We start from the raw sequence: 16,185 nt of genomic DNA, 5'->3' as shown, positions 1-16,185 counted from the left end.
GCGTCATTTTCAGTTTTACGAAAAGCAGCTCGTCAGCATGCAACACACCGAAAAAGCCTGGATTAGTGTCAACGCCAGGCAGTAATGTACGTCAACAGCCCGCATCCGCATCATCATCATCGTCGCACGTGTCTGAATCCCGTTTGCGACAACAAACGACAATTTCACGGGAACTCTTTACACCGTCGTTGCCGCAAAAAAACGTGTTTGACGATGACAGTCCTCGCGAAGTTAAAAATAGCGGCAAGAAAGGCAGTAGTTTCCACGAACAAACCTCCGATGACAAATGGAGTGATTTTGATTTGCGTACTCGAGGACGTCGTAGCATGGAAAGTGGCAAAAAAACGAGTGCCGTTGTGGCATTTGGCGAACGAGAGACAAATGTAATGACAAGTACGCCAGTGGGGGGTAAGCAACGCAATACGACGCAGCGGAAAAGTACCGGCAGCGGTAGTCCCATGTGCTTGGGTGACTTTATCATGGGTCCCATGAAGACCAAGCAACGAAAATCGCTCGGAAATGAACCTTCCCCGACGACACTGGAGACAAAAATCAACGAAAATCGCTCACATTCGAAGCCGAAAAAACGCGTTGCCCCAATAACGCTCAGTAAAAGTGTCTCCATGATCCCCACAGATGCTAATAATGCATTTGCCACGTCAGATTCCTTCATCAAAAGCGCCGAGACGCCTCAAACGCCCGAACGAGCGCTCCTAAAAACGCACAAAGAAGCCATAACGAACGATTTTTTGCAACAAACGCAGGATCAACACGTCCGAAGCTTACATGCCGCCTTCAAAGACAAAATAATCGAATCCTCTCAACCACCGCCGCTCGAAATTGACTTGACCAAAGTCACGCACAAGCAAATAATCACTCGTTTATCGGATATTTTTGTAATTTTATTGGACTGCAATTTAGCGATAAATATTTTGACTGAAATTTCGTACCTGGTTAACTTGATAAACACTGAAACGGATCCTTTTTCGCGCGAAACGACGCCAGATGAGGCGCCACGAGCGTTTTGAGGAATTTAAATAATTGTATATTTTTTGCCTTGACGACACTGGCACGCCTCAAGCACTTGCTCGTCATGTTGGATGCGAAAACGATAAATGTTCTCATGAAAAATGAGCGGATTTCCGCTAATGACGCGGAATTAACGAAATTCCTCAAAGACATTTTTCAGTACAAGTCGAATTTGGCGTCAAAATTAACCGATAGCAATAATTTACCGGGATATAGTTACGTTTTTTATCAGCAAGAAAATGATTCGAAGGGAAATTTTCCGACGGAACGAGAGTTTGGAGCTTTTAAGAAGCAGAGGGATATGTTTTATGCCATTTTGAAGTGAGTTGTGCCTTGATTTTTAATTATTTTCTTTGATTTTTGTTTTAAAATTTTTTCAAATGAAATATTTTATTTATTTATATTGAATTTTGATAGTTATCATCAATAATTTTTTTATTCTTATTTTTTTAACAAAATTTTTATAATTATTTTTTAAATAATAATTATAAAATTATATTTTAATATTATAATTATAAAATTAATTATTTTTTAATAATTTTAATTATTAAAAATTAATTATTATTAAAAATTAATTATTATTTATTTAGATAATTTTAAATTAAAAAAAAATATTTATTTTTCTTTTTTTAAATTTTTTAAAGGTTAAATATGAACTAAAGCTTTTACAATTATTAATTTAAATTTCATTTTTTATTAAGAAAAAAATCTGAATTTTAATATTTAGTTAAAAATTATAAATTTTTTTAAATTTTATATTTAATAAAATTGTTATTCATTATTATTATTTTTAGACAAAAAATTATTTGTTTTAATAATTTAAAAAAATATTAAATTTATTTTTCTTTAAAAAAAATATTTTTAATTAATTTTTTCATCAAAATATTTATTTTTAAACATTAAAATTTTTTATTTTTTTTTTTTAATTTGAAAATTTTTTAATTTTTAATATTTTAAACACTTTTTCAATTTTTTTTATTAAAAATAATTTTTTATAACTTTTTTTAGATCATGGGAACAAAAGCACTTCAACCCATCCTTCAATTTCTCATCAGAATACGGATCAAAGGTAAAAGCTCTTTTAGGGATCATCGATCATCCAATAAATATGGCTCATTTGGCAAAATTATTCACTGCCCAACTAATAATTTCATGTAATTTCGACGTAAGTTTCGATTTTCAAAGCAAAAAATCAAAAATTAACATTTTTCTACTTTTTTCAGCAATCCGCAAGTGAACTTCAATTAGCACTTCCCAGCATAGATTTAACAAAATTATCAAAATTACGACAACGACTTGTAGCCCCGAGCCAATTTAGCACCCAATTTCTCTTTCCGGGCAACCAGGCGTTCTTCCAGGACTTTATAATAGCTTCGGACAACAATTCCATGTTCTTGGAGCAACTAAAACTCGCGCTAATTGCCGAATTAATGGAGATGAATGACGCTTCGTATTGCACACACGTCGATATCGAATGCAGCATCGACACGTTATTGGATGTGAGTAACCGATCGGCAATTATGGCACGTGCGAATAGCGAAACCGACCAAATTGTAAGTGAATTTTGGGATTTTAACATTTTTGGTGTTAATTTCGGGACTTTCTATTGCAGATTCAACCGTCGACAATCATCACAATGCGTGTCCTTGCCAAATTTATCGGTTTTGTCACGTCCCGTCCCTACATGTATGACGTATCGAACCGAAATTTCGTGGTTGACGAACGTCAGATTCAGTTGAGGAACATGATTTTGCCCACGTTTGACATCAAAAGCATCATTTTGAGAAGTGCGACGGAGAAAAAGCTTGTTGTGACAATTCCGTGGATCGTTCAGTACCTCTACATGCTGGATTATGTCTCGCTTTGCTTGGATTACTACAAAGGAGTGTTCCGGTTGCTGTATAAGCTCTACATAAGCTATGCCAGTGAGAGTTTGGCGGAGAAATTTGTCATCCGGGCATGTCTGGGATGGCTTTTTGAGCATTGCAGCTTGAGCGACGACTATTTTTCGTATCACGCCGAGATCCAAAGTCAATTAGAGACGCTTGACACTTCAAAATCGCTCATTTTGCATGAAAAAGATTTGGCCGAGAGATGTTTGAGTCCCCATTTGGAACACATAATTGTCGCAGCATGTCCTTTTTTGGCTGATTTACGAGTTTCCATCATGCCATCGCGTTTTGAGAAGCAAGTTTCGCGTACGGGACGCTTCCGACATATCACAACGACCCAAACGACAACGGGAAATGGAAAATTGCAAGCTGCGCAAGATGGACAAACAAAACTCACGGAAGCGTTTTTGCAGTCGCAGAGTTTATCGGTACGAAGGATCGTGGAATTCATCGTAGAACGTGTGACATCGGCTGTGGTGAAGGATTTCCAGTACAAACATATGATTCCAGTGAAAAATGAGGCAGTTGAGGGACTGAAATTGATCAAAAGTAACGATGCGGTAAGAAATTTCCTTAAAAATTTTCAATTTTAGTCTAAAAAATTTTTTTTTTATATTTTTAGAAAGTTGTAGCTAAAGAAATGACCGAATTGTACCTGAAATCGTTCGCTTTGCTCATCAAATTGTGGGACGAGACGGTTTTCGTAGCGGTTGAACGTCGCACAAAGGCTGCCTTTGATGCTTTGCTCCCATTAGAGACGATTGAAAATGTGAAAAAGACCTGCATCCATCTCGCAACCGATAAAATAATTCGTAAAGTCAACGATTGGCGCGTTTCTCACATGCGCGGCACCGAAATCTTCTCAAAAACCATAAGAGCCGATGCAGATCGTCTCGTAAAAGCGAATATCACGGAGCATCAAACGAACTTCCAGATCAACATTCATCACGAGTTGCCATCCGAATTTTTCAACGCTTGTCAGGAAATTCAGCACAAAGCCTCCTTGCACCCGCAAAAAGTCACAAAAGAACTTTTGATGAAATTCTTGAAAATGTTTCACGATATTTTGGTGCATCAGCAGTTCACGACGAATCTTTATCGCACCTGCGGCAGTATTTTGTTGGTTCTCGTGCAAACCCTAATTGTGACGAAACCCGAATTGATAACTGACGACGATGTTCTTGAGGCATCGAATCAAATTTGGAAATCTGAAAAAATGATTGGATTTATCAAGAAATCTAGACAGGACGAGTCCCCTGAGAGAGAAGAAGGAACTCCGACGAAAAAACAGAACAAAAATTTATTCGCACATTTGATTAGTGCGCGCTTTATTTTGCAGCTGGATGAGGCAACGGAGAAAGATGCGACGATTAAGTGCCTCCTCAAGTGGCTCAAAAGTCTGATTGAAAGTCAATTAGTGACGATTAGTGAGTTGAGTGAGATGTTTGTTAGTTTATTTCAGTATGAGTGGGAGAGGGAACATTTAGAGACAATTCGTTTTTTGAGTAAAAGTTTATCAGAGTTTAAGTCTGTTGGATATTTAGAAGAAGAAGATGACGACGACGGAAAATCTAATTTATTTCTAGATTTAGTTGCAGATTTTGCAGTCGACTTAGAATGTTAAGTTTAATTTTTTTGTTTTATTTTTCTAATAAAATTGATTGAACCAAAAATAATGGATTTTTTTTTCTTTTGAACTTATGAATAATAATCCTCAAATTAAAAAAAAAAATAAATTATTTTTTTAAATTTTGCAAAAGTTTTTTTTATTAAATATTTAAGGTAAATACAGGAGTTTAGAAAAAAAATCTCGCAAAAAGTTTAAAAACTATAAACTTATAGTTTAGTTTAATTTTTTTATTGAAATTTTAAATTATGACTCAAAATTTAAAAAAAATAAATTGTTTTAAATAGTCAGTTTAAATTTTTTGAATAATTTTTCCTCAAATATCAATAATTTTGTTGTTCCTACAGATTTTAAAATAAATTAAACTTCTATTGAGAATTATATTTTTTTAATTTAAAAAAATTTGTATAAAAATAACTTAAAAATTTTTAAAGGTAGGTTTTACTATTTAAAAAAAAATAATAATAAATACTCTATATTATTTTTTGTTATTATTTTATAATTATTTTTTTTATTAATAATTTTAATTAATATATTTTTTTTTGAATAAAATTTAAAAAAACATTCATATATTTTATAATTTCTTTAAATAAACCTAGATATGTATTAAATTTATTTATTAATTTATGTTTTTCAATATTTTAGGTATAGGTATGTATTTCATAAATATTCATTCAATTCTCTAATAAAGTAAGTTTATTTTTTTAAGTTTTTCAATAAAGAATAAATATTTTTTTGAAAAAAAAATAATATTTATTTATATCAATTATTTTAAGTGAAAAAAAAAAATTTTAATTATTATTTAATTAATTAGGTATAATTAAAAATTTATTATTTCAAAAAAAACTGTATACCTAAAATTTTGAATTTATTTTTAATTTTCTAAAAAATTTAATTTTTGTAATTTAAGGTGAGAAAAGGGTAAACAAAAAATTGAAGTACTGTAAGTATATTATTTAAATTAAATTTTACTTGTTTCTTTAATTAAAATAAAAAATACTTAATTAATATAATAATTAATTTTAATTTAAGAATTAATTTTTAATGAATTTAAATTGATTTTTTATTTGAATTTTATGTATTTAAAAAAAATAATTTAAAAATTAGCTTAATATTTTTATAAAATACTTGAACTTTTAATGTTTTATAAATTCTTTTCCCAATAAAAAAACGGAAAATAATGGAGTAAAATAATTTTTAAATTTCATATTATTCTTTATTCATTTTTAATTAAATTATCTTTAATTTTCAATAAATAATTTTTTATTATTTAAATAAAACATTTTTTCACACACCACAATTAAATTTGCCTGCTTCTCCATTCATATTTCTTTAGGGTGTTCCAATAACGTATATTGTTTCGCGTTTCCTCCCCCATCATTTTTATGAAAAATTGCCATGGGGGATATAGAAATTTTATATAGATTTTGAAATACTTTTTCATAATTTTTCATAATTAATGGAGAAATTAAGTTTTACTAGCATTTTAGCGATATTTTAGCTGTTTTTCAATAATTTTGACATTTTATCACTAACAAAACTGCCAAAAATTTGAAACTGAAAAAAAAATCTTTGACATAGTTTTGTTTTAAAACTAAATCAAGAGAAAAACTAAATCAAAAACTGTGTCAAAGAATTTTTGTCAAATCTTGCTCCAAATGGATAAAAAATTGTCAAAGGGCTCTAATTTATCATTTTTAATCATTTTTTAACTCAAAACTGCCAAAAAATTGAAACTGAAAAAATTTTTTTTCTTTGACATAGTTTTGTTTTGAAAACTAAATCAAGAGAAAAACTAAATCAAAGCAATTTTTGTGAAATCTTGCTCCAAATGGATAAAAATTTGTCAGAGGGCTCTAATTTATCATTTTTAATCATTTTATAACTCAAAACTGCCGAAAAATTGAAACTGAAAAAAAAATTTTTCTTTGACATAGTTTTGTTTTGAAAACTAAATCAAAAGCAAAAAAACTGTGTCAAAAACTGTGTCAAAGCCATTTTTGTCAAATCTTGCTCCAAATGGATAAAAATTTGTCAGAGGACTCTAGTTTATCATTTTTAATCATTTTATAACTCAAAACTGCCAAAAAATTGAAACTGAAAAAAAAATTTTCTTTGACATAGTTTTGTTTTAAAAACTAAATCAAGAGCAAAAAAACTGTGTCAAAGCTATTTTGTCAAATCTTGCTCCAAATGGATAAAAATTTATAAGAGGGCTCTAATTTATCATTTTTAATCATTTTATAACTCAAAACTGCCAAAAAATTGAAACTGAAAAAAAAATTTTTCTTTGACATAGTTTTGTCTTAAAAACTAAATCAAGAGAAAAACTAAATCAAAAAACTGTGTCAAAAACTGTGTCAAAGCAATTTTTGTCAAATCTTGCTCCAAATGGATAAAAATTTGTCAGAGGGCTCTAATTTATCATTTTTAATCATTTTATAACTCAAAACTGCCAAAAAATTGAAACTGAAAAAAAAAAATTTCTTTGACATAGTTTTGTTTTAAAAACTAAATCAAGAGCAAAAAAACTGTGTCAAAGCCATTTTGAAAACTTTTTTAGATTAGATTATTTTTTTAGAAAAATTTTTCAAAATAGTTTTTGGAAAGGAAAAATTAAGTCAAAACGCTAATTTTATAATAATATCATAGAAAATAACTGAAAATTGAACACTTTTATTACTTTTTCATACAAAATAGTACTAAAAACGAAAATCTATATAAAATTTCTATATCCCCCATGGATGGATTTTTTTTCAAACATGTAACGTGAAACAGAAAACGGTCTTGGAACACCCTTAAGGTAACCTATCTGTCAAAGTGAACCAAACAAAGCAAAAGTCTCGTGTGTTATGAAATCATAGAAAAATCGAATTTTTCCTTAATTAAAACGACAAAAACACACAAAAAATGTTAAGAGCAGTATTGAGCCGCCTCGGCACCCAAACAAACGACAGAAATTCCAAAATCATCTTGGAAAACGCCCGATTATTCGCCTCATTCCGCAATCGTGACTTCCAATTGGACGGAACAGATGTCGAATCATCCGGGAGTCTCATCACACGTTTCGCTCGGCACGTTGCCATCCAAAATGCCTCGAACAAGGACCCGATCAAGTACACAATCCGGTATGCGGACTACTTCCCGGTGGCAGATATGCGACGATTCATCCGGGATATTCGGGAAATTGACGCAGAGCAACTGCCACAAATGATTGTCTATACGAGCGTCTACAAGGGCCGAACCGATATTCCGACAATTGTTGAAGTCGTGAACCGACTGGACAACGAATGTGCCGCCAAGATAGAGGAAATGTCGCAACAACGAATAATTGAGGTGCTGAATGCTTTGATGTACTTCCTGCCGGACCGAATTCATCAATTGGATTTTTTTAAACGTGCGATGCCGACACTCGTGAATGGATTTGGCAAGGAACAGAACGCAAGGACGTTCGTGGAAGTGTGTTTTTACCTCGGAATGGGTAAAAAAAGCGAATTTTGTCGAAATTTGATGCAACAATTCCTGAAAAATTATCTGGATGATTACGCGGATGAGCTAGAAACGATGGATTTGGCGATTGTGGCGAATGCTGCCTTCAAAACGAGCACTCAGCTGAAAAGTCAAACATTTTTGAGACGTGTAAAGGAAGCAGTTTTGTCGATGGAAGAGATTGATATGGCTTTGATGATCACATTCCTCAAATGCTTGCGTCACAATCAAGTACGTTCCCCCGAAACACTTGCAAAAGTCATCGGCTGGCTCGAAAATGGACAAATTACCGAAGAAAATTCCGATATTCGATCAATTGGACATCTTTTAGCGTTTTTGGCGGAAAATCGCGTTGCCCACAACGAAATTGTGTCAGATCTGTTCATCCGAGGCATTCAACTGGTCAATTCCGGAACACTTCCGCGATATATTTCGACCCTCTTATGGAGTGCATCGCAACTGGGACTCACATTCACCGACGAAGTTGCCATAAATCGCGTCGTTCAAATAATTTTCAACAAATTAGACAACGGCGAATATCGGTATGCCTCAGATGAGCTGATAGTTACTTCGCTATCTCTCTGGTTGCTGGGCTACAAATACACAGATCTCGCCAAAGATGCGTTAGCAGACACCGACACGAATTTCCAGAAGATGGCTCATCGAGTGCGACAGGATTCACGAAGGATTTTGCTGCAGAATTTGCTGGATTTGGAACGAAAACCCCTGAAAATCAACAGAAAACCATCAGAATATTTAATTAATGATCGCCCGGCACTCCAAATGACCTTCGAAACGTTGAAGAAATGTGCGAAAGAGTTCAATTTCAGCTCTGTCGAGTACGTGCAACAAATTCCTGAATTAAATATCGCTGGAATTTGCGCCAAAATTGGTCCCAAAGATCTTCATGTCGAAGTTTTTGACAACACAAACACTTTGAACGACAATAAAACGCCCATTGGACTGATGAGACTCAAAAAACGCATCTTGGAGGACAAAAAATGCGCCGTTTTGATCGTGAATGCAGCTGGCCTCGTTGAAAAAGAACAAATTGAAGAACTAGTTAAAACAGAAATCCGCGATTTTTTAGACGATCACAGTGATGACGAGAAAATTTCAATAGAAACTTAATTTTTTTAGCACTTTAGGCAGTAGAAAATTCAATAAAATCGATTGATGTAATGCAAAATTTATTGAATTAGTACTTTTAATTGTGAGACGGAGCTTAAATCTAGTCTTTAGGAATGCGCGAGATTAACCGATAAAGTTCATGACGACCAAATGGAGGATGATGTGTCCGAAAATAAAGTCGGCGAATCCACGTTCCGGCGAAATTCCCATGAAAATTTGTTTATTTTCCGGATTTGATTGCAAACGAAGGCAAACTAAAATTGGAAAATTTCATTAAAATCAAAATTATTGAAGAAATTGATTTTTTACTGACCTCCGAGGATAAAAGAGCTCACGGTAGAGATGAATCCCGAAAGAAAAGAGTTGAAGGGAAAAGTGCCAACCAAGACACAATACACAAATTGAATGATTCCGGTGAGCAGGATGTAGAATAGATACGCGTCGATGAGCTTGAGTTTCTTGGACGTCTTATTTTGGTATTCTTCGTAGAATTTCTGCAGGACTTGCGTGAATTTTGCCATTTTTTTGAGGATTTTCCGGCTGTTTATTACGTGGATTCAATAAATTTAGTTCTAAAAGTCTCCGCTGAATGAAGATGGCGCTGTTTTATCACTTTCAGCCGACTCACCATCGTACCGTACAAGTTTTTTGTACAAGTCGAGTTAGTATGGGACCCATTTTCGATCCGAGTTTCAATTTTCTTGTACAAGTCGAGTATTGAAAATCGAGTCTTGTGATTGAGAAAATTTCGTCAAAATAGTTGAAAAATTTTAAAATTAAGCCTTCGAGAGCCTTTGATATTCGGGAAAAATGACTGCTCACGTGCAAGAGTTGATGTCGTCGCTGCCCGACGAGAAGATTGGTACGAATTATCAAGATTTCCATTAAATTTCCTTCAAAATTGACATTTTCCATTTGAGAAAAATAACTTTTCATGAATTTTCCTTTATTCCTTTGTAGATATGATTGCAGCGACGAGCGTTTTGCAGCAACAAGCCTCCGAAATCCGTCAAAACAAGATCAACTGGCAATCCTATATGCAGTAAGTTCGGGTCAAATAGGCTGTTTTCGGTATTTTAAAGTGATATTTTTCCTTTTTTCAGATCGCAAATGATCAATAGCGAGGATTATGCAGCAATTAGTGCGTTGGACAGTGACAAGCGTGGGCAATATTTGCAAACGAATGCTCCACAAAGTGCAAAAACCTTCCTCAACTTGTTGTCACACGTCTCCAAGGACCAGACAATCCAATATATTTTGGTCATGATTGATGATTTGTTGCAGGTTTGTCGTGGTTTTGCTGAAATTCGAACATTTTTTCATGAAAATCCCTTTTTAGGAGGACCGTACTCGCGTCGAAATCTTCTACGAACATGCAGCACGGAAAAAGGAAAGCATTTATGCTCCCTTCCTCACTTTGCTGAATCGCTCGGATGGCTTTATCGTGAATATGGCAGCTCGCATCCTCGCGAAATTGGCATGTTGGGGTCGCGAAACGATGCCCAAGTCCGATTTGAACTTTTATTTGCAGTGGTTGAAGGAACAGCTGACCAATAATGTGAGTTTTTATCGCAAAAAAGTGTTTTTCATGCCTCTTTCTTTCACCAAGGACGTCGTTACTATCATCAAAGGTCTCTTTTTCTCTCTCAGTTGTGAAAGTTTTTGTTCTTTTTTTGTGAAAATGTCTGTTTTTTCATGTGTGTGCTCCTAAAACAAACGCAAAAAAGCCAAAAAAGGTCACGTGACTAACAAAATCGTCATCAACATGGAACTAACATGCACAAGTTGTTGATTCTACTTACCCCTAAAAGTGTGGTTTAAATGTTGGAAGTGTAAAAAAAGCAAATTTTTTAATAATTTTCAAAAATTCCCCCAACGAAACGCGTAAAAACAAGGCGAAATTGTACGAAAAAGAAGTTGCCGAAGCGTATGAGAAGCGAGCTGCGGAAATTGCAGCTTTGCACCATAGTCATCATCATCATCACGGGCACCATGGACTCCATTTGGGTCTCGGGCACAGCAAAAATGAGTTCCATCCGCATCAGCAGGGCGCCGCGCCGCATCACCATCAAAAGTATCGCGAAATTGACAGCGAAACGACGGGACATCGTCATCCGCCGAGTGTCGAGGCACATCATGTAATGGATTTTCAATATTTAACAATTATGGTACAATACGGGAGACACGTAACTCGAGTGTTTGTGTGTGAGAAATGTCGCCAAATAGTGTAGACTCCCCCATTTTCCCCCGAATTTGACGTGTTTGCGAGTGTGTGTTCCCTGAAATTGGAAAAAAATCTGTTTCCTTAATGAAATTTCGGATAATTAACGATAATTAATGGTCAAACATCCCAAAATTGAACTAATTTGAACCCCTTTTAAGTGAAAAGGAGGTCGCATGTGACTAATTTTCAAATATTTTTCCGATTTTAGGGCATTTTTTAATGATTTTTTGATCTTCCAGAGTAACGAGTACATGCAATCCGTGGGCCGTTGCCTCCAAATGATGCTCCGTAACGACGATTATCGTTTCGCATTTGTCTCCGTCGACGGCATCAGTACACTTATCAGTATTTTGTCGTCGCACGTCAACTTCCAAGTGCAATATCAACTGGTTTTCTGCTTGTGGGTACTTACGTTCAATCCCTTGCTTGCCGAGAAGATGAACAAATTCAACGTGATTCCCATTTTGGCGGATATTTTGAGTGATTGTGCCAAGGAGAAGGTCACTCGTATCATTTTGGCGGTTTTCCGTAACTTAATTGAGAAGCCGGAGGATGCCCAAGTGTCGAAGGAACATTGCATCGCCATGGTACAGTGCAAAGTTTTGAAACAGCTGTCCATTTTGGAGCAACGTCGCTTCGATGATGAGGATATCACGGGAGATGTTGAATTTTTGACGGAGAAATTGCAGAATTCTGTCCAGGATTTGAGCTCGTTCGACGAATATGCGACAGAAGTGAAGAGTGCTCGCTTGGAATGGTCTCCCGTACACAAATCCGCCAAATTCTGGCGTGAAAATGCACAACGCTTGAACGAGAAGAACTACGAATTGTTGCGTATTTTGGTCCATTTGCTTGAGACATCCAATGACCCGCTTGTTTTGGCTGGTAAGTTTTGAAATTTAAAATTATTTTTTAATTTTTTGTTTTTTCTTTGTTTGAAAAGTCGAAATTTCGATGGAAAATATTTTTAAAAAATTTAAATTTCTTATAATTTTCAACAATTTTTCAAAAAAAATTTTTTTGATTTCTCAATTTTCTTAAATTTTTTTGAAAATTTCAAATTTTTAATAAAATTTTTAATTCAATTTTTTTCCAAATTTTTTTTGTTTTTGACAATTTTTCAATGAATTTTTTTAATATTTTCTATTTTTTTTTTAATTTTAAAAATTTTTAACCATTTTTTTAAATCAAGATGAAATTTCTTTACCAAAAAATTTTTTGAATTTTTTTTTATTTTAAAATATTTTGAAATCAAATTTTAATTTTGTAAAACGATCAAAAATTGTTGAAATTTAATAATTTTTTATGAAAAAAAATTCAAAAAATTATTTTTACTTTGTCTCATTAAATTTTCGACTTTTCAAATGGGACAAAAAAAAATATAATTTTTAACTTATTTACCAAAAATCACTAAAAATCAAATTTTTTCTTCAAAACAGTTGCCAGTTTCGACATTGGAGAATACGTTCGTCACTATCCACGCGGCAAAAATGTCATCGAACAACTCGGTGGCAAGCAACTCGTCATGCAATTGTTGTCGCACGAAGATCCGAATGTCCGTTACGAGGCTTTGCTTGCCGTGCAAAAGTTAATGGTGCACAACTGGGAGTACTTGGGCAAACAATTGGAGAAGGAAACCGAAACGAAACCCTCTGGACCAGCAGCGATCAGCGGAAAAGCCTAAAATGGACCTGCAAAAGTTGTTAAAAAATCAAATTATATAGTTATATTGTACATATTTTCGTTTTGAGTCGCTTAAAGAAAAATTTATTAAGAACAAAAAAAAATGTTGAGACGATTTAAATTGGAAAAGGCATTCCTGTAGATGTTATTCGAAATATGGTTGGTGTTAATCTTATAATTGAAGCATGAAGTTTATTGTATTCGATATCTTATCCAAACTTATTTAGATTCTCTAGACCGTATTACTACAAAATATTATAAATAATAAAGAAAATGATGATGAAACAAAAAACAATAAATTAATGTGAGTCTAATAAAATATATCACGTAAACACAAAGTTTTATTTTTACTGAATTTTCATCTAAAATCTTTAGTTTTGGCTTCAAATGGATTTTACAGAAAAGAATTTCAAAATTATAAATTTTAAAATTAATTTCGGCCGTTCAAATTTTTTCATGTTTTCGTTCTAAAAGATTTTTTTCAAAATTTTTCAAAATTAAAAAAAAAAATAGACAAAGTAGTCGTCTAAAGAACGACATAACTTCATAAAATTTTTTAAAATTTTTTGTTACATACTACCTTCATTTCAATGTCACATTTTTCATTTCAAATTTCATTCCTCTTGAAATTTACAATTTTTGTACTCCTTTTTTCAAGACGGAAAAGACATAACCTCACAACCCAAGAGACTCAAATTGAAGGTTTTCACATTTTGCGTTTTTGTACTCCTCAAAAAAAATTGATCAAAAAAAATTAAAAATTAGGCTCATTACCAATTTTTGAAAATTGAGCTTTTGTAGATCACCGTTCTATCTCAAATTGAAGGTTTTGGCATTAGAAACAACTTTTGTTTTGGACTTTTTCCAAATTTTGCGTTTTCGATGTACAGGAGCTTTTTAAAGATGTTAGCAAAAAAAATTGATCAAAAAAAATTTCTGCCAAAATCCTCTTATTATGAGGGCTCACATACCAATTTTTCAAAATTAAGCTAGATCACGGTTCTCCAGCTCAAATTGAAGGTTTTGGCATTAGAAACAACTTTTGTTTTGGACTTTTTCCAAATTTTGCGTTTTCGATGTACAGGAGCTTTTTAAAGATGTTAGCAAAAAAAATTTCAGCAAAAATCCTCTTATTATGAGGGCTCACATACCGATTTTTCAAAATTTTTTCAACTTTTGTAGATCACGGTTCTACAGCTCAAATTGAAGGTTTTGGCATTAGAAACAACTTTTGTTTTGGACTTTTTCCAAATTTTGCGTTTTCGATGTACAGGAGCCTTTTAAAGATGTAAGCAAAAAAAATTGATGAAAAAAAATCCTTTTATTATGAGGGCTCACATACCGATTTTTCAAAATTTTTTCAACTTTTGTAGATCACGGTTCTTCAGTCTCAAATTGAAGGTTTTGGCATTAGAAACAACTTTTGTTTTGGACTTTTTCCAAATTTTGCGTTTTCGATGTACAGGAGCTTTTTAAAGATGTTAGCAAAAAAAATTGATGAAAAAAAAAAAAAAGTCAAAATTCTCTTATTATGAGGGAAAATAAAATTTGCAAAATTTATAAAATTTCATATATATTTCAAATTAATTAGAAACAACTTTTGTTTTGGACTTTTTCCAAATTACAGGAGCTTTTTAAAATGGCAAAAAAAATTTAGCAAAAAAAACACACACGACAAAAAAAATCAGCCAAAATCCTTTATTATGAGGGCTCAATACCGATTTTTCAAAATTTTTTCAACTTTTGTAGATCACGGTTCTCCAGCTCAAATTGAAGGTTTTGGCATTAGAAACAACTTTTGTTTTGGACTTTTTCCAAATTTTGCGTTTTCGATGTACAGGAGCTTTTTAAAGATGTTAGCAAAAAAAAATTGATGAAAAAAAATTTCAGCCAAAATCCTTTTATTATGAGGGCTCACATACCGATTTTTCAAAATTTTTTCAACTTTTGTAGATCACGGTTCTCCAGCTCAAATTGAAGGTTTTGGCATTAGAAACAACTTTTGTTTTGGACTTTTTCCAAATTTTGCGTTTTCGATGTACAGGAGCTTTTTAAAGATGTTAGCAAAAAAAATTGATCAAAAAAAATTTCAGCCAAAATCCTCTTATTATGAGGGCTCACATCAACTTTTGTAAAAAGGTTTTGGATTAGAAAAAACTTTTGCCAAACTTTTTCCAAATTTTGCGTTTTCGATGAGGGCTCTTTTAAACATTTTTTTTATTGGCATTAGAAAAAAATTTTGCGTTTTCGAACATAACAAAAAATTGATCAAAAATTTTAAGTCAAAATCCTCTTATTATGAGGGCTCACAAACCGATTTTTCAAAATTTTTTCAACTTTTGTAGATCACGGTTCTCCAGCTCAAATTGAAGGTTTTAGCATTAGAAACAACTTTTGTTTTGGACTTTTTCTAAATTTTGCGTTTCCGATGTACAGGAGCCATTTATAGATGTTAGCAAAAAAAATTGATCAAAAAAATTTCAGCCGAAATCCTCCTATTATGAGGGCTCACGTACCTACTAATAAAAATTTTGGGGCACAGTGTTACTGACACACACACACACACACACACGACAAGTCGAGTTTAATACCGCATTTTTTCTTCGAAATGCGGTAAAAATGAAAATCTTACAAAATGAAAAAAATTAAACTTTTTTTGGTCATTAATGAATATTTTGTTGTTTTTAAGGTATTTATCTACATTGAGGTTAAAGATTTAAACAAAAAAAAAAAATCATAAAAATACCTACCTGTCATAAAATTTTTAAAAATAATTTTTTGAAAATATTTTTAGATTAGAGAAAAAAAATCATATTAATAAATCTCATTTTTCGACACAAAAATTCTAGAAAATTGAAAATATTTTTAAAATTTCATGAAGAAATAAGGAAAAAGACCAAAAGTGGTCAAATTTAGATGAATTTTTATTTTTTTGTCCTATTGGATTTTTGACTTTTAAAATAGCGCACCTTATACTAAAAAAAAAATAATATTAACATTCAAAAAAATATTAATTATTTCTTAATATTTATTTAGGCCGCTCCAAATTTTTTTCTATGTTTTTGTCCCCTGCCCCATTTCAAAAGCCGAAAATCCAATGGGGCAAAATA

The 16,185-nt window shown here is 32.7% G+C and overlaps 4 protein-coding genes across 6 annotated transcripts in view; 3 read left to right on the top strand and 1 right to left on the bottom strand.

The window, feature by feature from the left end:
* LOC134828563 (protein disks lost) overlaps positions 1-4,545 on the top strand; it is a 40,222-nt gene extending 35,677 nt beyond the window's left edge. Inside the window, 6 exon segments of the mRNA XM_063841539.1 lie at positions 14-1,005; positions 1,008-1,350; positions 2,038-2,194; positions 2,253-2,582; positions 2,642-3,481; positions 3,544-4,545. Of these exon segments, the coding sequence (XP_063697609.1) occupies positions 14-1,005; positions 1,008-1,350; positions 2,038-2,194; positions 2,253-2,582; positions 2,642-3,481; positions 3,544-4,545 (3,664 nt within the window).
* A 2,827-nt stretch (positions 4,546-7,372) lies between these two features.
* Positions 7,373-9,230, top strand: LOC134830314 (uncharacterized). The gene has a single exon (XM_063843751.1). The coding sequence runs from the start codon at positions 7,459-7,461 to the stop codon at positions 9,166-9,168; it is 1,710 nt and encodes a 569-aa protein (XP_063699821.1). The 5' UTR covers positions 7,373-7,458; the 3' UTR covers positions 9,169-9,230.
* Positions 9,207-9,759, bottom strand: LOC134830315 (dolichyl-diphosphooligosaccharide--protein glycosyltransferase subunit DAD1). Its single transcript, XM_063843752.1, has 2 exons — positions 9,482-9,759; positions 9,207-9,422 (listed from the first exon to the last, which is right to left on the bottom strand). The coding sequence occupies exons 1-2, from the start codon at positions 9,687-9,689 to the stop codon at positions 9,292-9,294; spliced, it is 339 nt and encodes a 112-aa protein (XP_063699822.1). The 5' UTR covers positions 9,690-9,759; the 3' UTR covers positions 9,207-9,291.
* A 133-nt stretch (positions 9,760-9,892) lies between these two features.
* Positions 9,893-13,406, top strand: LOC134829688 (V-type proton ATPase subunit H). 3 transcript variants are annotated; one of them, XM_063842903.1, is made up of 7 exons: positions 9,893-10,030; positions 10,129-10,210; positions 10,272-10,452; positions 10,508-10,726; positions 11,064-11,306; positions 11,632-12,277; positions 12,832-13,406. In XM_063842903.1, exons 1-7 carry the CDS (start codon positions 9,979-9,981, stop codon positions 13,074-13,076), a joined length of 1,668 nt encoding a protein of 555 aa, XP_063698973.1. In that variant the 5' UTR covers positions 9,893-9,978; the 3' UTR covers positions 13,077-13,406. The 3 variants fall into 3 exon arrangements, with proteins under 3 accessions (XP_063698973.1, XP_063698971.1, XP_063698974.1); XM_063842901.1 differs by having other exon boundaries at positions 11,064-11,336; XM_063842904.1 differs by lacking the exon at positions 11,064-11,306.
* Positions 13,407-16,185: the final 2,779 nt, after the last annotated feature.

Source organism: Culicoides brevitarsis, chromosome 2 (assembly GCF_036172545.1).
Source record: "Culicoides brevitarsis isolate CSIRO-B50_1 chromosome 2, AGI_CSIRO_Cbre_v1, whole genome shotgun sequence".
NCBI classification, from domain to species: Eukaryota; Metazoa; Arthropoda; class Insecta; order Diptera; family Ceratopogonidae; genus Culicoides; species Culicoides brevitarsis.
Note: the sequence above shows the minus strand (reverse complement) of the source record. Positions and strands in the feature narration are given on the sequence as shown.

Bases quoted from the DNA above. Each gene is read 5' to 3' on its own strand.
- LOC134829688 (XM_063842901.1), top strand. From the start codon at position 9,979: ATGACTGCTCACGTGCAAGAGTTGATGTCGTCGCTGCCCGACGAGAAG. The intron at 10,211-10,271 runs GTAAGTTCGGGT...TCCTTTTTTCAG, and splicing joins AACTGGCAATCCTATATGCA to ATCGCAAATGATCAATAGCG. The intron at 10,453-10,507 runs GTTTGTCGTGGT...ATCCCTTTTTAG, and splicing joins TGATTGATGATTTGTTGCAG to GAGGACCGTACTCGCGTCGA.
- LOC134830314 (XM_063843751.1), top strand. From the start codon at position 7,459: ATGTTAAGAGCAGTATTGAGCCGCCTCGGCACCCAAACAAACGACAGA.
- LOC134830315 (XM_063843752.1), bottom strand. From the start codon at position 9,689: ATGGCAAAATTCACGCAAGTCCTGCAGAAATTCTACGAAGAATACCAA. The intron at 9,423-9,481 runs GTCAGTAAAAAA...TTCCAATTTTAG, and splicing joins GAGCTCTTTTATCCTCGGAG to TTTGCCTTCGTTTGCAATCA.